The 21,426-nt window shown below is 39.2% G+C and overlaps 2 protein-coding genes across 2 annotated transcripts; one reads left to right on the plus strand and one right to left on the minus strand.

The window, feature by feature from the left end:
- The first annotated feature begins 240 nt into the window (after positions 1-240).
- pigh (phosphatidylinositol glycan anchor biosynthesis, class H) lies at positions 241-2,477 on the plus strand. Its single transcript, XM_029425654.1, has 4 exons — positions 241-1,002; positions 1,406-1,615; positions 1,723-1,806; positions 1,936-2,477. The coding sequence occupies exons 1-4, from the start codon at positions 823-825 to the stop codon at positions 2,005-2,007; spliced, it is 546 nt and encodes a 181-aa protein (XP_029281514.1). The 5' UTR covers positions 241-822; the 3' UTR covers positions 2,008-2,477.
- Positions 2,478-18,296: 15,819 nt separating this feature from the next.
- On the minus strand, positions 18,297-21,269 carry rhov (ras homolog family member V). The gene is made up of 3 exons (XM_029425308.1): positions 20,928-21,269; positions 20,549-20,607; positions 18,297-20,185 (listed from the first exon to the last, which is right to left on the minus strand). Exons 1-3 carry the CDS (start codon positions 21,130-21,132, stop codon positions 19,739-19,741), a joined length of 711 nt encoding a protein of 236 aa, XP_029281168.1. The 5' UTR covers positions 21,133-21,269; the 3' UTR covers positions 18,297-19,738.
- Positions 21,270-21,426: the final 157 nt, after the last annotated feature.

The following is a 21,426-nucleotide window of genomic DNA, read 5'->3' on the forward strand; positions in this document are numbered from 1 at the left end:
GTTTTTATCCAGAGTTCAAAAGTCATAGTAACGCGATGCATTTTGGGAAATGAAGGATTTGGGAGTTGCAAAGAAAGACTAGGGTTAAATCACTGCTTTTATTCTGTTTATAAACTATTTTGTAGTACATATACTAATTTATACTCCTGAAATGTTTTCTAAATGTAGTTTGTTAGCTACCTTTCTATTTAAATAAATGAAGTTGATATATTGGACAAGATACTAACCGTTGCCCATAATGCTTTGCACCTTCCAGCACTGTTTGAAAGTGGACACTAGTGTCCTCTTTTTTTTGTAATCGGCGTACACCGAAGTTTACACAGTGAGACGGATACAGCGACTGATAATGACTCAAACCATGTTAATATCAATTCCTGCGTCATTTCAGTTTTATTACAAAGTGTAGTAAATATTTAAATGCCACTGGTACAATACGCAGAGCGACAGTGCCCGTCCCGTACTTTATACTAGTTACTCTACAGCAACATCCAACCCGGACAACCCGGTGTGAAGTAACGAGTGTACCTAATGTGATCATTGATTTTAGCATCAATACAGTTGAATTTATCCTGGGAATATTTCGTTATTTTGCCGTCGTGTTTTTTGTTATATCTTATTTATCTGGAGATACTTCGTCGTATGTTTGCATTCACATTATCCCTTCAAAGAAAGCACCACTTTCTGTCTTTATATGCGACTGACCTTGCCTGTTTACAGCATAGCCAAAACTAGCTCAATGCTAACCTGTCGTCAGTGTTAGCTGGCTAGCTCCCTGTTTCAGAGAGTTCGCTTTTTCTTAATCTCCCTGTTTTTGTTGCGTTCATGATGGAAGATGAAGCCTTCACTGACATTAGTGGCAAAGCCATATCTCTGGACTGTCAGAATCACTCCAGCCTTTGCAAGGAGTTCATTGTCAGCGTCCCCAAAGTGTCCATCGGGAAGGTGATGGTGTACACCTGCTGTGTTTGGCTTTTGGCATATGCTGTGTTCGTCTTCACAGAGGTAAGTCATTACAAATCATCCCTGACGCTGTGCTCATGTTGCTAAATATTGACCAGACCATTGACAAATCATGTCAACGTAGACCTAATTGACATCTTTATTACAGAGATGTATCGTTTCTTCTATAACCGTTTCCAAATAAGGATATTATGTAATATTACACTTATTATCTTTGCGTTTTAGACTTGGACTTTGAGAAACTGGGATGGACATTTGTATTATTTTCTGAGATATTATAGACCAAACTATTAATCTAGAAAATGATCGTTAGATTAATCGATAATGAAACTAATCATTAGATGCAGCCCTATTGAGTATATTATACACCCCAACAGTCATATTGTCACATTATGGATTTTGAGGAGTGAATAAGATCTGCATGTTGACTGTCTTCCCTCTCTAGAACACAGCTGTTCTGTCCAGTGCTATATTCGTCACCCTGGTTGGCATGATGCTTCACATCCACTTTGTGAAGGTAGACCACGAGACCCTGCTTGTCATCGGCTCCTTAGGCATACAGCTGTCCTCCAGCTACGCCTCGGGCCGCGAGACCACCACATTCATTGAGATGAGCAAGATCAAGGATATTGTCATCAATGAAGCTATTTACATGGTGAACAAGGATATTTATGTCTCTATCACATGTGTGCAAATACGAGAGTTATGTCAGTTTATGCTTTTGTAAGAAGGGTGCATTAACATCTAAATCTTTTATTTCAGCACCAAATCATCTACTACCTTTGTGTGCTGTTGAAGGACCCTTCAGAACCTAATGCAGTGTCAAGTGTTGTGCCATTGTTTCAGGTGAGGTGTACGCATATCCCATAGAGCAAAATGATTTTGGCAAGTTACTTTTGGTGTTTTTGTTTCTTCTTTACGTCCCGTATTCACAGTAACCTGTTTCTAAAAACCTCCTTTTTCCTTATTTTTCAGAGTTCAAAGCCAAGGCTGAACTGCTTGGTGAAAGTGTATAAAAGCTGTCAGGAGATTCTTTCAAAGTGCTGATGCCACAAAGGACAAACATTAGCAATGTTTCTGGTCATGCTGTACGTTTTTAATATTGCTTTGCTCAAGTAATATTCTTTCCGATGGATGAAAGCAAAAAGCAGCCAGTGTTTCCTTTACTTACCTGTATGAATGTGACTGTAATCTGTTGAATACAAAAACAAGTGCTGCCATGTTTTAAACACCAATATTAGTTAATAGTGACTTTATGTTGTACTCTGTTGTGTAGTTACTTGAATAATCTGTGAAAAATGGCATTAGACTACTTGTATAAGTATAAAGAGCCAAACCTTTTTAACTGACGTATTAAAAGATAGAAATGACCTTTAACAATTTAGCATTTTTACTTATTATACATTTACATTGTAATTGATTAATTATGCCAATGTCTGTGTTTTACAAGCATTCTTACTGTATTTTTGATAAAAAATAAAATTGCTAAAATATAACAAATAAATATTGTATAATGATTCGCTCTCACTGGTGGATGGTTTGCGCCTGTTGTCAATGTTTTTGAGGAGCTTTACTTTACTTCCCCAGTAGGGGACAGCACCACACTTACTCAAGCTTTGGTCATTTGCTTCATGAATCTTTTGGTCATTTGATTCATGAATCAGTTTAGATAAAAGCACTTAAGATAATTATTCCCAATCTTTGTTTGACCACAATTACATAAGCAAACTGCTTTTGAATGTACCCTGAATATAAACGGAAAGCTTTAGAAAAGAGTTTTTAAATGTGTAGTGTCAGATGGGATGTTTGTACGGAACAATTTTATAGATGACACCTTCCTGAAATACATTTTCTCTTCCTCATAACTACTTATACCTTCATCTCTTTGAGACTTGATATACCAGACCTGTTTTCCGAAATGTTATCTGAGGTTACGTCACAGAACCAATGACAATAATGACCGCGTCTGTAGGATCAAGTTCAGAATGAGTAATACTGCTTTGGAATCACTGTACTAACACACTGATAAGGCCCCAACTCCTGAAGTATAGAAGTTCTGACACTTCTTGTTAAATTGTAATTGAAATAATTATTATCCCAGTAGTTAATCTGTCACTATAAGATGTATGATGCAGCAAATCATGTTTTAGATTAGTGCTCAAGTTCTAAGAAGTTCATTTTTTGTCAAATCCAAGTAGGAACCAATGTTTTTTGAGTAAGGAGCTTTAAGCCCAATGCTTATTGTAAAGTAAAATGGCTTATATATATATGTATGTATATATATATATATATATATATATATATATATATATATATATATATATATATATATGTATATATATATATATGTATATATATATACATATATATATATACATACATATATACATATACATACATATATACATATACATATATACATATATAGCAATTTATATATATATATATATATATATATATATATATATAGCAATTTCAAGCCATTTTACTTTGTATATATATATATATATATATATATATATATATATATATATATATATATATATATATATTAAAGTGAGGACAATATAAGCATGGAGGATGTTTTCATTAGTTTCTGCCAGGAGCAAAAAGGTTCCCCCTCAAAATGCCTCCTGGTTGTAACTAATCTTTAACAATATGATTGAAAGTTTAATGGGTCTCCAATGCCCAAAGTTCAGAGCTCTTGTTTTCACCACCACTTGGCCTGTGTTTTCCCTCCAGGCCTTGTTTTTTTCCATCCATTCTAAATCTTGATGAACCATCTGCAGCTCCTGGTCAGACCCTTGTGAGAACCCTACGCTCCACAGGTCAACAAAATAAGCAGAAGGGTGTGATTTTCACGGGGCGAAGTGTTACGCTGCTGTGAAGAGTGGTCCTCCGACAGGATAATAGTCCCTCCTGGAGGTGCGAAACAGCCAGGAACCAGGCAGAGGAAAAAAACCTGGGAGTGACCAAGGGTGACACCTCAGGGCTTCTGAATAGGCCTCATAAACCAGCAACCCCCCCTGAGTGTAAATCTTAAGTAGTGTAGAGGTTTGGCAGGCCAAAAACACAGTGAGGCTTTCTTCAACCAGAGCTGTTAATGACCTCCCTTTATAATAGGGCTGTAATTGCACATTTAATTTTATGCTTCACATCCAGTATTTCTGTGAATGTGTTGTACTTTTAAAAACACTCAGCAATTAATACTACCCGTCTTGTTACAGTTGGTTTTCATTCAATTAGTGTCAGTTTTGTAGTTCTCTGTTATCTAAACAGTGGATGTGTGAAATCAGATTATGGTGTTTTGGCTGTACCTCATGGTTTATTGGGAGAGGAGGGATTGGAACACTTTGGGGACTTCCCCCTTTACCACTTGCAGAGCACACACAAACACACACGCACACATTTAAAGGAATAGTTTAACCCAGTCAAGAAATAGTCCATCACATCCCTTTGTACGGATTAAACAAACAAGGTATAACATGTTAAAGTGGATATTTATCACTACGAAGTACACATTGATTGTACAATGGATTTGAAGTAGAATAATGACACCTTTGGTGTTTTGATTGGTTCCCTATAAGCTTTGTGTTCACCATGCAATTCTGTCTGTCAACGGCTACAACCTCCCGGAAAAAAAATGAAGGCTTGATTTCCCCCACAAAGGAAGTGCATCTACCTGTTGCACAACCAAAAAACGCTTTTGTTTTCCCCAGTAGCAGTTGGATGGTAGCTATTCCTGGTATCAAAGTTTATCATTGCCAGTTCTTTGCCGTTACTATCCCCAGTCGTGTGTTTGTGTATCTACGTCTTTGTGTAGACACGTTTGTGTATCCGGGGCCTAGGGGATAATTAAAATCACCTCCGTACCTGTTTGGTCATCAGTTTGTTTGTAACAGAGAAGGGGGGAGTAGGGAGCCATTGTTTTCTGTTGACTGCAACTGCTTTATTTTTGGTACATTATCTGAGAGCATCATGTAAGATAAGCCTGTTTTGTTTGTTTGCAATAAATGAAGAGGAACGCAGTCACGGACTTGTGCCGTTTTTTTGGGCACAGCATTAGCCCTCTTAAATTGAGCTTACCGGATGCTGGTGGTGGCTTCATGTTTAAAATACAAACAAGTTTTAAGTCTTTATTTGTCATATGCAAAACAATTAGTGGAGCAGCCGTTAGCAAGGGCAGTCTTATCCACAGACTCCTTCCAACAATGCTACATCATAATAAAGGCCTATAAAAGAAAAGAAATGCAAGCAAAAATGAGAATCCAAGACATAAAACATGAAATGGTGCAGAAATGAATATATATATATAATAGAATAAAATAATGTAAAACAACATACTGTGGTAGACTGTTGTACGGTAATGATACAATTAATAATTGTAATATAGAGAAAATTAAATGTGTAATCTGAACTGTGAGCACGTATAAACAGGAAGTAGAATAATAAAAGTAGTATAAAGGTAAAGTGTCACACTCTGGAGTTACACCCAAAACTGTCAAACTATAATTTATCACTCTGAGGTTCACGGCAGGATAAACAAAATGAATATAACTAAATATGTACATACACCAATAACCTACATCATTAAGGGCAAAAGAGACTTGTGGGGACCAGTTATACGGACACAGGATGGTTAGGTGGAAAGATGTTAAGTGATATGGTTTAAAATAGGTAAGAATAAGAAACAGGATGTTATTGGATTTCTTTTTTTTTTTTCTCTTTATGTATTTCTTTCTTTTAGCTTTGTTTGATACTGGTGAGAAGGGAGGGCTGCGTAGTGCATTTGTGATTTATGCTCATGCTTTCTTGGATATGCTACAACACGGCCATGAGAATTGAATATTGTCCAAAACCAATAAAAACATTGTTTGAAAAAATAGATACAGAGAGCAATAAAGTTTACACAAATTAATAGTGTGCACCAGCTGTCCACTGAAGCAACATAAGCAGTCTTCATATAATGCCATGATTCTATGTGGTGTTGTGTCTTTGTATTGTTACTCTTGTGTATTGAGCTGTTGGCTGACAGGTGCGGAAGGAAGAAAGCGTCTTGGTATTGTTTGAAATGTGTCAGTTTATACCGGTCCATACAGGCAGGTGTAACTTGATGTCAGTTTGGATTTGAATGTCACAAAATCCCTCCTTGCCTCACTGGTAACGTCGGAGGGAGTTTTACTGGTCACCTGCTGAACACAGATATACAGTGTTGTGGGAGTGTATCTCCCACTGGGACATTTAAACGTTTAAACCTGCGAGCCATTTTCTCCATGCAGGATTTCACTCTGTATATGAAGTTAAAAAGGTTATATTTCAAAAGGTAGTGGAGAGCACTCTTTTTTTTTGTTGCATTTTGGGCAGGTAATATTGTGAGGTTCCATTTCAGTTGATTTTAAATTAAGTTTACCTCTGGGACTCTAACTGCACAACCTTTTTGTTCTTCTCTCCAACGCTCAAAATGCACCAGAGCTCTGTGCAAACAGGCTCATGCAGCCTTTCTATTAAAGAGAAAGCAACCCATAGAGTAAATGTCTAGAATAAAGACAATAAAATACTCAAATAATAAAAGATTTCGCATTTCCATAGATTTCCACTGACACGTAACAATACACAGTGGTGAGATGAGCAAACGTACAGAAAACAGAATCTATTCATGTTTAAAGCAGATAAGACTGAGCTGTAGGTTTAGGGATAAAGCTGGTCTGCTGGGTGGCATTGCAAAACCGGTCTTCTTGGCACAAAGAAACAGACCAAAACAGAATCAAACCCTCAGGAACCTTTTTGGTAACATGATCCACGACGAGGTTTACAATGTTAATGCTACACCTCATTGCGGATGTCTTTGAGATGATAGGATCTTTGAGCTGAAACTCCCTTCTATCTTCTATTCAGATGATACAGCTTCCGCCTTGTCTCCTCAAACTAAAGAGGATTTAATGTTTGTTTTTGTCCCAAATGTACTTTCAATAAATGCCTCAATAACTGTGGAATATTTTTCTGAGTTGACTCTACCCTGATAAACCACTGTGAGGCTGTTTGACAAGGACCTTGAGGAAATAAAAGTCACATTTATTGTTATACGTATATAGCTTTATATGTTCAAACATGTTCAAAGAGATGAATGTAATCCATCATCCCTATAACTAAAGGGAGTGACAATGCATTGTTTCAGACGTTTTTAACCAGTGTGATTTATAGTTTTTTTCTTCAAGGGAAGACTTTGCTCTTATTTGTTCAGGGACCAGGTTCCTCCCTGGACAGGAAAGTCCGGTGCTGGCCTCCTTCTGTCCTCTTGCAGGTGTTGAACCTCAGTTTTGAGGCTGCCAAAAAATCTACCTGAAGCTTTTATCACCTCAACCAGCCTGCTGCTCAGTGAAACTTTGAATGGCACTGTTAATACGAGTCAAACTCCCTCCTTCTAAGTGTTTGAATCTACCATTCAGTTTAAATGCGAATCATTGAATGAGACATTTGAAACTGACTCCTCTCAGGCCACGCCCTCGCAGCGTCACCTGGTAGACGTGAGGTAAGCGAGAGGAACATCAAGTCGGACCAGCTGGCAGCAGATAAGAGAGCGAGAAGCCTGCTCTACAGGTCTGTCAGGGGAGCTGCCTGCAAACACACATCCGTTTTACTCTGTTTGTCTCCAGAGAAAAGAGGTGTGTGGTTATGTGTGTGTACGGAGGCAGGTCTAAACTGCCATATTAAAATCCTTTGATCATATTTGTGATTTCTCCTTTACTGTTTGTGTCTCCTCATTACATTGCTCTATTCTGAACCCCATATCAATCGTATAGTATTGCTGCGTGATGACAGCTCTCTCGGATTCTTGACTTGCAGTGGTGCCTCAGTGTCTGTGACCCGTCATTGAGTCAGAAACAATGTGGTTTGCATAAAACTTTATAGGCAATAAATTTAAAAAAGGGGCCATTAATAAACAAATGTGGAGTGTTCATGTTGAAGAAGCAGACCACAAACAAACAGGAGCGTATCTATGTTCCCAGGGTCCTATGTTCCCCAGCTTATTATCATGTTGATTGGACACAATAAGGAGACCTTTCAAAGGATTATATGTTGTAAGCAATATTTTTTCCCTACGTCAAATATTCAATGTTTCCCTGGGTCAATATGTTAAAATCCCCCACCTACAGCTAAAGGCCTACTGATGTTATACTCCTTGAAACCTACACCCTTAAATTTGCAGGCAAGAAAGTTTCCTTGACTTTAGACACTGACATCCGGAACATATTTTTACCATTCAAACTGCAATTGAAACGTCCACATCCCTTTGTTCTTCTGCATTTTGAACTGCGAGGATAGCCCCGACTAATCTCTTACAATGTTAGTTTATATGAAAAACATATAGGACCCTGGGAACTTAACGGATGACCCCCAGACAAACACCACCAACCTTTGTTTTTTGGATGATGCTATAATGCTTTTTCCAAAGCCTGGTGGTGATACTCATCTTCAACTTTCTGTGTCTAACCGTGAATCATCCCAACAATGAAAACTCCCCGTAGACTCCTACTGATGGAATAACAAAGATGTTTCCTGCACGTCTGATAGGCATGCACAGAGATGTATGTCAAGGATAAGTGCAACATGTCTGCTCTGTAATCAGCTGTTGCAGAGATGTGAGTTTTGAAGATCCTATGTGACTTGTTCATAAATGGTCATGGTCTCCAAATACCGATGGCACGCGCTCCACACGCAAGATGACATCACATGTAACAGACAATGTACGGGATGAGTGAGTGAGGTTTACTGTGCAATCGTAATGTAGAGTAGAAACAACATTCTAGTAGCAGAAATCTGTTCTTTTACTGCCCGTTTACAGGGAAACTCATTTTAAATGAACACATATGGGTTGAGGAAACACGGACCTCTCTTACCGCTCATGAAAAGATTTTGGATATGCAAGGAGCGGTAGAAAGATTTATTAGACATGAAGAAATGTATGGTTTCGACATTGTCATGGGTTTGGTATTTTGAGCGCACTTGGCATGCTTTATGTTGATAGTCTCTGGTGCCAGACGTAAGATAAGATGGACCTTGTAGATGTTCCCTAATCCCATGGTAAAGTCTCGACCGAGGGTTACACAATGTTGTTCAGCCTCCTCCCTGGTGGCGTGATTATTCCTGATTCTGTATGACGTGGGACAAACCATATAAAGCTGAGCGAATGTAACATTATTTTACGTTTTTGGCATATTTTTGTCCATTTCTATGTGCTGTACCATCTTCTCTGGTATCATATTTGTGTTGTAGTAAACTTACTCATCGAGTTATTCCTTTTATTCATCTAAGTGACGATTGACGGGATGTAGCCTACAAGTTTTCCACATCACACGGTTTAAAATTGAAATGACTTTATATGTGATCATAATTGTTATCTTACATTTACTTATGTGTTAACAGTGAAGGCCACATTATCTGAAAAAAACCCGTCGGCTGTCTCACTGTCTTGATTCTTGGGAAACCCTGCTGCGAGTTTCTGTTCTGTCCCAAAATACTTGTGTATCTAGAAGGAATTAAAACATTGCATCAACGGCTTTGCTATCGTATCTGTAGACTTTTCACCACTTAATGAGCATGGTGTAAAAAGTAAGAAAATGAACCACTAAGGGTCCAGTGCTGCGTGAGTGTTGCGGATGTGTTTTTTGGTCTGTTGCATGTCTGTGTTAATCTGCAGCTCAAGCGTCTTCTTGTTTTCCTGAGGTCAACAGTTGTGGTCAACAGGCCCGCTTTACGTCACTACAGCTTGTGTTGACATGGAATAAATTAACACTGTTTGCCAAATGTTACAACATGGACATCATGATATGTGGAGCTATGACTGTGAACCCTGTTTACTTTCTGGTCATTAAGACATCTTGTATGACTAGTCAACACCAGTAAATTTACTCAAGTATGGGTTAATTATGTCTTTTGGGGACTTTACTTGAGTATTTCCATTTGATGCTACTTTATACTCCTACGCCATTACATTTCAGAGGGAAATATTATACTTTTATTAATTACATTTAAATAATTGTTCATACAAAACATATCTACAGTAATTAAGTCCTTAATGTTTTATTTTCATATAAAAACAAAAATTGTGTAGCCGGAATATTTCAACCTATTTTCATTACAAATCATCTAAATTTAACAATTTTCTAAAATCCTGATTTCTTTCCTGCCTTATTGTTTTGTGTTACAAAGCATAAACACTAATTTACTAAACATTAAAAAAAACATGTTGAAATACTTACTTCACTGTAAAACAAACTCTTAGGAAACTGGACCGGACACTAGACCGGACACAATGACCTTCTATTGGCATCAGACAAAGGACTTGTCTCTGTTCTTGTCTTGTTAAACCTCAGTGCTGCTTTCGACACTGTTGATCAGGACATTCTACTACAGAGACTGGAACATTGTGTTGGCATAAAAGGAACCGCACTAAGCTGGTTCAAGTCCTATTTATCTGAGTGATCTCAATTATATGTGTTCACGATAAATCCTCCATGACAGCCAAAGTCAGTCTTGGAGTTCCGCAGGGTTCTGTACTTGGACCGATTCTATTCACCTTATATATGCTTCCTTTGGGCAATATTATAAGGAACCACTCTATAAACTTTCATTGTTATGCGGATGATACCCAATTATATCTATCAATTAAACCAGACAAAACTAATCAATTGGCTAAACTTCAAGCATGCCTTAAGGACATAAAAACCTGGATGTCCAGCAACTTTTTGATGTTAAACACAGACAAAACTGAAGTTTCTAATGACATAGAAGCTCTGGATGGCATTAATTTGGCCTCCAGCACCACCGTAAGGAATCTTGGCGTTATCTTTGATCAGGATCTGTCTTTTAACTCCCACATAAACCAAATCTCAAGGACTGCCTTCTTTCATCTACCTAAAATTGCAAAAATGATCATATTACTCCTGTATTAGCTGCTCTGCACTGGTTCCCGGTGAAATACAGAATAGAATTCAAAATCCTTCTCCTGACTTACAAAGCAATTAATGGTCAGGCTCCAGCATATCTTAAAGATCTCATAGTACCTTATAAACCAACTAGAGCATTGCGCTCCCAGACTGCAGGGTTACTTGTAGTTCTTAGAGTCTCTAAGAGTACAATGGGAGCCATAGCCTTCAGCCATCAAGCTCCTCTCCAGTGGAACCAGCTTCCAGTTTGTGTTCGGGAGGTAGACACCCTCTCCACACTTAAGAGTAGGCTAAATACTTTCCTTTTTGATAAAGCTTATAGTTAGGGCTGGCTCAGGTTTACCTTGGATCAGCCCCTAGTTATGCTGCTATAGGCTTAGACTGCCAGGGGACACCTCCCTGCTCTCTTCCTTCTCTTCCTCTCTCCTCCCTCCCTCTCTATCTGTATGCATTTATGTAAATGTATGTTACTAACTCATCATTCGGGTTATCATTCCCGGAGTTTCTGTGTCTCTCATGCGGCAGGTTACCACTGATAAAGTTTACGTCAGGATCAGGAATCGTGGCTGCGCCTGCTGCCCTGGTCCTGCTGGACACCGGGAAGATTTTTTGACATTTTCCTGGATTCATCCAAACTTTCTCATTTTCAACACAACATAATTTCTGTCAAATGTTGTATTTGTACTATGTTGTTTATCCTGTACATACGTCATCTATTGCACGTCTGTCTGTCCTGGGAGAGGGATCCCTCCTCAGTTTCTCTCCCTGAGGCTTCTTCCATTTTTCCCCCTTTAATTATGGGGTTTCTTTTAGGAAGTTTTTCCTTGTGCGATGCGAGGGTCTAAGGACAGAGGGTGTCGTAACCTGTACAGTCTGTAAAGCACACAGAGACAAATGTATAATTTGTGATATTGGGCTATACAAATAAATTTGATTTGATTTGATTTTGATTTGATTTGATTTGACACTTAAAAGAAGTAAACCAATCACAGCAAAAATACTCCTCACACATTAATGCATGAGTGTTAACGATGAAAGCAACATAATGACTCCTTTTACTTTTGTTACTTTAAGTACATTTAGTTGATAATACTTAAGAAGTCCTACATTTACATGAGTAAGATTTTGAATGTAGGACTTTTACTTATGATGGAGTAATTTACATTGCGGTATTTCTACTTTTACTTAAAGATACAGGCTTTCTGTTTTCCCCCTGTTTTCAGTCTGTATGTTAAGGTAAGATAACTGGCTGTAACTTCATATTTACGTACATACAGGAGAGTGGTATTGATCTTCTCATTAAGAAAGTGAATAAGCGTAATTCCTAGAATATTAAACTATTCCTTTAGGTAAAGGATCTGAATACTTCCTCCACCCCTGCTAGCCTATTATAACAATAATAAAGATTTAGATGTGAAAACAAAACTCATTGCAAATGGAGTAGCCAATGCCTGAGAAGTCTGATTTCAGAAGTCTCACCTATTTTGAGAGGTGGTGAAAAAAACACTGATACAAAATACAAAATATTTCATCTCTCTTCCCCTTCCAGATAAAGGTGGCCCCACACTTTAGCACACTCCTTTGATGGTGACACAAACAGGCTGAGTAAGCCGATTTACTCTCTGAGTAACCGGACAGCAGCCAGTCACTCTCTATTGAACAAGTCCAGACACACCTTATCGCTCTGTCAGAGTTGACTGAAACACACAATATCTATTGTTCTATTGTCATGAACCCATAACACTGCATCATGTGTTGGATAAATGTATCTGTGTACGTGTTTATATTTGTACCTAAATGTGTGTGTGTGTGTGTGTGTGTGTGTGTGTGTGTGTGTGTCTGCGCGCAGGTAGAAGAGGGTACATGGAACAATAAGGGTTGTATCGACTTGCATCATGTCCTCACTTGCGTCACTGCCACCATGTGTGTTGTGTGAATGTCACAACAGCCCCTGCTTCCCTCTACTCCTTACCCCCCCCCCCTTCCAATGCCACTGTGAGAACACCTCACCCCCTTGCTTCCCAGACGTGGACACACCCAGTGTACAGACTCACAACCAATCAAATCACTCACTTCCAATATGAAAATGAGACTCCAGGATTCACTTTAAATCGTGATTAACTGTCACTTTTCAAAGCAATGAATCAAAAACACTGACATAGTCTTTTCTTGTTTATCTGTCCATCTCTTCTCCGGCTTGGCTACGGATTAAGATATAGCTCGATAAACTGCATAAAAGCAAACTCAATGTTATTGCTTGAGGCTGCTGCTCTTTGCTTTATAATTATACTGTACCTTTGATATTACATACTATATAACTATCTGGGACAAAAGAGAAGCAATTACTTACCCAATACATATGCACTGTAACCTAAATATATTTCAATATATGTCATATAATACTGGATTATCCCACCGACGCAATTGTGCAAAAATGTCATTTTAGATTTAGATTTATCTTCCGAATGTTCTGATTAGTTACAACATTAATACAGGCAATCTACATTGGTCAAGATCACCCACAGGATCACATTATTCTTGCAAAAAATGGTATGCACCTCCAACAGTCTAAATGTACATGGACTAAGGAGTAAATACAGTACTTCTTTAATCCACAATGAATGTGTATCCCACCTAGTTGTGTCACTATTCACAGCAGATCGCAGTCAACTCTTTAAATTCAAATCAGAAGGAAGGTGTCAAGGTCTGACACAGATGACTTCTGCTCTTTATTCTGGAAAGATAATACGGTCGTTTGCTGGTGATCTGCAGAGAATGGGTTGACAGATTTGTCCCGCAGAGAGGACAGTGCTTTGATAAGACTTTCAGTGAGTGAACCATCACTCAGTCTTTTGGCAGATTACGTCTGTTTTTCATTATAAAACGTACAATAGACAGGACTTGATGATTTCACAACAAACAACAGCACTGAGTTGCTGCTAAGTATTATGCAAGAATGAAGAAATTACAATATTATCTAAAAGATATATTTTCTAGCTTTCTTGTATGATGAAAAAAAGATGTTATCAGAAAGTTTGCATGATGGATTACTCATTAAAACTGTCTCAATCTTATCAATGCACTGTTCTCTCTGCAGGACTCAACTCTGGCATTAATACTGCATTTATTTATATTCTGCATTTTAACCAATATTCTTATCTATATGCTACTATTCTTGCATTTTTAACACACTTAACCGTAGACCCTATTGTTTTTAGCATTGTTAAATATTAACAATGCTAAAAACAATAGGGTCTACGGTTTTTATATATTGTATACATATTTATTATTTCTATTTTTCCATATTTATTGTTGTTATATATTGTAGTATTATGCAACATTTTTTACATACTTATTTCTTATTTTTATTTTTAAAATAATTTCTCTGTTTATATTCTACATGGGAGCAACGTAACCAAATTTCCCCTCAAGGATCAAAACAGTTTTCCTGATTCTGATTGTTAAAATGACTCTTTTGGATGTATTACATAAAGACATGGACATTGTGTCTATTAGAATAAGAACAGAATTTAGGGCTTTAATTTGCAACATTAAAATATCAACTCTGATGTCAACAACCAACTGTTGCAGCAATCATATGAGTCACCAGTCTTATAATTATCTATTGATCATTTGTCATTTTGTGACATGAGTTAAAGCTCTCATTTCTGCCAATTAGCTTTGCACATGAATTTCTTAATACTTAACAGTTATTCGCTTTATGGCTGTATTCGCTCATTTACACTTATGCTAATATAATAATTTAAACACTGCAGGCCTCTAATGCATAGTAGTGTGTCTCTGTATTGCATCTGTCTGTTGCTGTGTTGTTTTCTTTTGCATAAATTGGGGCGTTGTTTTTGTGTGTTTTTGTGCATTTGGGATAATAAAGTTAACAGACTAATAAGTGTCACTATATGATCGTGAATTCAGTTAAATCATATGAAAATTGCTTACATTACACACCAATCACCCCCTTTGTACAATACACAACACAACATTTCACATCTGAGCTGCGAAGAGCAATGTCCTGGCTCATCGGTGACATAAGGAGACAGCCTGTTTGAAGTGCTGATCACCTCATCGTTCCCAAAACTGTGAAATGCGCTCTTCAGTTGTTTCCTCTCAAGAGCTGCATGTACTTCAGCTGTGCACCACTTTGATCATGTGGTCATTGACGGTCACTCTGAAGTCATTATGTCCCTTGACTGCAGATAAACATACACTCAAAACACACCGAAGACAGGAGTGTATCGGATAATGCCTTGAATGACCCAGGTGTATTTCAAACCCTTTGAAATGCCATTTAAACTTCCTGCTAAAAAAAAGAGCAGAGTGGGATTATCTACTGCTGTAGACTTTTAAGTGTTGGAGGCTTTTTGCAATTTAACTTCCCCGTGTATTACGCAACTGCATGAGTGACGAGCACAGCAGATTCACAGAAACGCACAGTTGACTATGGGACAGAAATAATTGTTGTTGCCTTCAGGCACAGTCACAGTCAGGAGCTGGGACGATTCTCACTGGCTTTGCTCGACACCGAAACTGACAGTTTATGTTTTGACAGAAATAATGGGAGGTTTTATTTTTCAATAAACAGACTTGCACAGTTTATGTGACTGACAGGTTGGCGTTTGTTATGCAAATGAACCATACAAGTGAATTACATGAGAAATAGGAAAATAGTATGCAATTAACCTTTTATAGCCACAACAAGTTTTTCAGCTCTGTTAGGTCAAATATTAAGTTCCTAATTGATAAATGTCTAATTGAATAAAATAAGATTATGTTTATGTTTCGCCTTTTTTCGCCCACCCACAATGTTGCACACACCTGTGACACATTCTCAGAAACACACAGTAAAGCGGAGAATACAACAATAACAACAACAGAAATCACAACAGAGGTTTTTATTTCTGTGTGAACGAGACGTGCCAAAACTGTTCAAACTGCCAATTTCGATGACCGAGGAGCAGCAGTAGTGAGCCAATGGGCTTTGTCCTCGGCCAGGCGGACCTGTCGGTGCACCTGCTGATTCCCAGGCTTCCTTGCCAATCTTCGACTACAGTGAAACCCAGCGAGAGTGAAACTGGCCCAGAGCCAGAGGAAGAGCTGGTTGACTACTCCTGACACAATTGTAAAAAAGCAGGGGATCCTGGGAGGAGAACCAGCCCTGTGTCGAGATGAGAAAAATAGATGACTAACCATGAGAAGAGAAAGAGAGGAGGAGGAACAGTTCACTGAACTCCTGGGAACCTAAAACCTGTCTGACACGGCCTACACGATTGCTCAATTAATGTGACTGCAACCTGTATGTGTACGCGTCTGTGTTTGCATCATCTGTGAGTAACCACATGCATTTAAGATAGTTTTTTGTTATGCTTTTGTATTAAACGTAAAGATCCTTGCATAACATCTGTTTTGCCTTTGAATGAAAGACAGGAACAACTTTTGAGTGGAAAAGAGTCATAAATAAGACATGATATGTAAGTGTGTTTCTGAAAGGAGTCTCACTGCCTGCCATGACCTGGGGCTGCAAACTCTCAAGATGTTAATGACTGTCGAGCTCCTGACCTTCGCCTGCCCTCACACAAAGCTGAACAGAGAAGACACACACACACACACAAACAGTGTAAACCTTTTGATTCACAGTGATCACGTTTCACAGTCTTCCCCTCCGACTCCTTCTGAGCCCTCTAAAGATGCCTGTCCATACTTACAGGGTACTCGGGCTAAATCCAATTTCGGTCTTATTATCTAAACCACTTTATTTGTAGGTCATATGGAAAGTGAGCCCTCCAGAATTGTTGGTAATAATCACTTATTGCACAGGAAAACAATGTGTGTGCAACTTTGGTAGGTAGAGTCAGTCAAGATTTAAGCTGTACATTTTGTTCGCATTGTAGAATATAACTCGTTGGGGTTAAGGCTGAGTTTGCCCTTCAGTAAGTGGACAACAAATCGATGGGGCAACACTGAATTGTATTCCTTAAATCTGCATTAGCTGTATTTATGGAAAGTTAGAGTATACAAGGAGCAACATTGGCTTTTATTCAAATGCAAAATACTCCTGAGGGAAGCTAGCCGCTAGCTTTGCCTGCCATTTGGTGCTTTTATGAGCTTTTTTTCACTAAAACAGCTGCATCTGAAACAATGCTGATAAAAGCGGTAAGAGTGAACAATAAAAACAAAGTTGCAGGCCTGCAACATGAAACTTGGAGGAAGGATGAAGCATGGGCCGAGGCAGATCTCATTAATTTTGGAGTGGATCGGAATCACAGGGTGGTGGATTCACTTTTGTTACCATTGTGAGATAGGGCATTTGGCTTTGCCGGATGTCTGCGCTCTCCGAGTTCCCTTCCAACTCTTCCATTATGCAGTCATTTGATGCACTGTTAATATGAAAATATTGATTAGAGTATATTGTTTTGACATCCCTCTTAGAATGGCAGTGGATCAAGCTTTCCAAACCGTCATGGCTGGCACTAAATGGTCAATTGGGGTCAAATCAAAGTTCATAATTGGTCCAATTGCGTCAGCGTGACCTCTCCATACGAGGTCATTAGTCCGAGACGAAGGACGTCCCACTTTAACCCATTGACAGCCGTTCAAACAGAACCCTGACACATGTCAGCGTGATGGACGGCACACTGACTAATGGAAAACATCTGTGACTCATCCACCCTGCTCTGAACAAATGCACATGCAGAACTATCCGTTCCACAAGTGCTTTGCAAACCGTCGCCACTCCGCTTTATATCTCTCTCTCTCTCGTGTTCACTTCAGTTTGCTGTACAAAAGAATCCTCTGTACATGTATTAGCCTCTAACTCAGGCTAAAAACAAGCATAAAAAGCCTGTTTTTATGACGTTTTCATAGTCACACTTTTCAGACAAATGTCAATGATGTTGTCAAGTTTTGTAGACAATGTGCCGTCGCCTTTGTTGTGATAAACCAGCACACTGCTACTGTCTCTTCTCACAATCAGCGAATTTGACTCAATCACTCTCCCATGTCTCTCGTCCTTTCAAAATCAGTCACAGCCATCAGCCACCGCATGGCTCTGCCAAACCCCTTCAGCAGTCATGTGGATTGCATTAGAATTGGTCGAGCCGCGTCACAGCTGGAGGCCAGAGGTTACTTATCATACCCTTGCGGCGAGAGATGGTTCAGGAAAAATACCTGGGGTGCTGATGAAGATTATTCGGACTCCCTGCAGAGCACAATGCTCCGTGCTTTTTCATGAGTCTCTTTAAAATCTCTTCCCTGAATGTAAAGCAGTAGCTACTAACAGACTTGATAAGTGATCGCTTGTGGAGTGCACGGTCATAACATTGCAAGTGAGCTGTTCTAAAAATACACATAACGCAGAAGTTATAATTTGCACTTCATTTTATTTGCATCACATCACTCCCCCAATGTAATAATGACACACAGAGAAGGAGATTAGTGACAGGGATACATGGAACAAAACATATGTGGAGTATATTAATGCATTTAAAATCCATGACTTATTGAATATTTCATATACATAAACATGACAAATGGCCTGTTTTAACAAACAGAATAGCATATACATGAAGGTAACTTCCACAAGAAGTATAGTAAAGCCTCTGGAGTGCACAATCTGACTTTCTATAGCAAATACATCACAGACACAAGGCTTTTTTGAAAACAAAAAAAGTGAATTACCTTACACTTACATTCAAGCAGGGGCTGTTTAGCGTTCTCTGTAAACACTGGGCTATTGAGCAGATAAGGAGTGTATTGAGCATGTAAACAAAAGAGGGGCAAATTAAAAAAGCCAGGCTGACGGTGGTGTTGGGAGGATCCACAGGATGGGAGTGGAGACTCCTGCAGTGCTTGCTTTTACAGATGCAGATTGATGGGAGACGGGAACAAAAAGCCAAAGGTTATCGCTCCTGTGCAACCTTTCACCTCAGGCAAGAGGATTTTCACAAAGTTCCTGTGCCGATCCGAGAATTAAGACAGAAGAAATACATTTGTTTCGACAAATCATGCCGCTGCGTTACTTTTTCCACAGATGTTAAATCAGTTGATCAAATCTCAACCGAACAGAAATGTCAGGGGTGATAAGATTGTGAGTTGATTAACTCGAAGGTGAGAAAAGACCAATCCAAACCAGCCGGGGGAGCTTTCACACACAGGTAAGAATGTTGCACCTCGCACTGCAACCTGAACTTGCAGCTGCCGCATATAAATAGGCTGGAGTAGGCAGACAGCGAGAATACAACAGAGAAGTGGCTAACGCCCATCTGCTCAAACACGGCCACTTTCTGTTTTTCTCTCGCTTACATTAAAGGCTGCAGCTGGTAGCAAAGCACAAAATGCAAATTCACAACATTTACATGAGGGCCTTTGCTTTCTCTCTGCAGCTGATTGTTGATATATTCATTTAAAGTTTCAATTCACTGCCCTTCTTTTCTCAAGTGGCTCACACCAGTGATGCATACACACACATTTGGATTATAATATGTAACATATGTTTTGTTCTATTGTCCTGGAACAATCAAACATTTGAATTTAATGTAAACATGATGCTGTCCTGAGTGTGTCTGCTGGAGTGTGAAACTCTGGCTGAGAATGACCCAGTATCCTCTCTGCTGTCCCCACAGATGTCAGTTCCCAATGTTCACTGTGCTCATGTATAGTTTCCCCTTTGCACCATTTGGCATCCCCAAGTAAAATAACCAAAGTACGACCAGGGAAGAATGCTTAACTGCCACAGATCAGATCTATGACAACATAAAGAAAATGATTTGAATAAATTAAAGTCCACAACCCACAGGGTTAGCAGTCTGTTTATGAGTTCAGATGAAGCAGAAGAACTTCTTCCAGCTGCACCTGGAGAAAGCTTTTGTGCGTCTGTCAGAAAACCTCCTCTTCTTGGACTTGCGGGTTTTGTTCTTTATGGCGGCGAAGATGGCAGCATCAAACGCCTCCTTCAAGTTCTTTTGCGTGAGCGAAGAACACTCCACGTAGTCTGCAGCCCTGATCTTCTCCACCATGCTCCGGGCCCGAGAGCTCGGGATAGGCTTGACATGAGATCGGTCCAGGTTGATGAGGACGTTCACGTCCAGCAAGAGGTCCGACTGAGTCCCAACGAGAACGATGGGCGAGGAGGTGTTATAAGCCCGGATCTCCGGAACCCACTTCTTGGTGATGTTGTGAAACGAGGTGGGGTTGACCATGCTGAAGCACAGGAGGAAGACGTCCGTGTGGGCGTAGGACAGAGCTCTGAATCCATCAAACTCCTCCTGAATAGACCATGAAGATAGAAAGAACAGGTAAGTGTGAATCAAACTATGTGCAGACGTGATGGAGAAATGAGTGAAAGACGCTGACTCACTCAGGAAAAAGTGATCTGTTAACATTGTGAAATCATATTACTGAGTCACATATTGGATGAAGCAAAGAACTGTGTGCTTCACAGTTCATCCCTCATAACATTCTGTATACTATATTAATAATGGGGATTTTATGTTATTTATTTTGTGTCCCTTCATTTGACATAATTAACTCAACATCAGAAAAAAAGATAAGAATTTGGGACAACAAAAAAATCACTAAACAACATGGTGGCATTTGTTATTGTTGAAAAAACCAACTGATAGTCTTACCTGTCCAGCAGTGTCCAGAAGCTGAACTTTAACCGGAGATCCTTCTACTTGGACCTGACCTGTTGAAAAACCATTAACATGAATCAGTCAGCACCCAATCAGTTCACTTTAATTCAGACATATTCCAAAGAAATCATATCGAACATCAAAAATCACACACATAAAGCACATGACATGCATGCACATATTAAAACGTAAAAATAAACCCTTTCAATCATAGTCTTGTATGAGTGTCAGTAAACACTGAACCAAAGCAAACACACCAGCATTAAGTCAAATGCATTCGTATTCTTAATAAAACTAGTGACTCCTTATTGTTATATTGTTTTTAAAATATTATTATTTTTTAAAGTCCAGGTACTTCTGTATGATCACTTACCAGAGAAAACGTCAAAACCGGTCTGTTGGTATTCCGTCGGGTATCCATTGGAGGTATAGCTGACTATCATGCTGGTCTTCCCGACGGCTCCGTCTCCGACCAGCATACAGCTGATGACGCCGGGCTCCAGCTCATCCTCCCGGGTCAGCCCGCAAGCAGAAGGGACTCGGGACTCGTGGTAGAAGTAATCCATTTGAGGTGGCATGTCGAGCTGCACATTAAACTTGAGAATGCAAACTCTCTCCTCCCTTGCTGATCTCTGTGTGTGAGACGAGATACTGGGGGTACTGGTAGACTGTCTGTCACATACCGCCAGGCTGCCTATCCTGTTCTAAGTGACGGGCGACATGTGTGGGGCGGGACGCTTTTCGGGGAAGTTTGTAATCAGACAGGTTGTGATTTGCATAGACACTCCCACCGAGAAAAGAAAGAATGAAAGAAAGATGGATAGATACAAAGATGGATTCATACTGTTATATAATTATTTAGTATTATTCAT

The sequence above is a fragment of the Cottoperca gobio genome, chromosome 24 (assembly GCF_900634415.1).
Source record: "Cottoperca gobio chromosome 24, fCotGob3.1, whole genome shotgun sequence".
In the NCBI taxonomy this organism is placed as follows: Eukaryota; Metazoa; Chordata; class Actinopteri; order Perciformes; family Bovichtidae; genus Cottoperca; species Cottoperca gobio.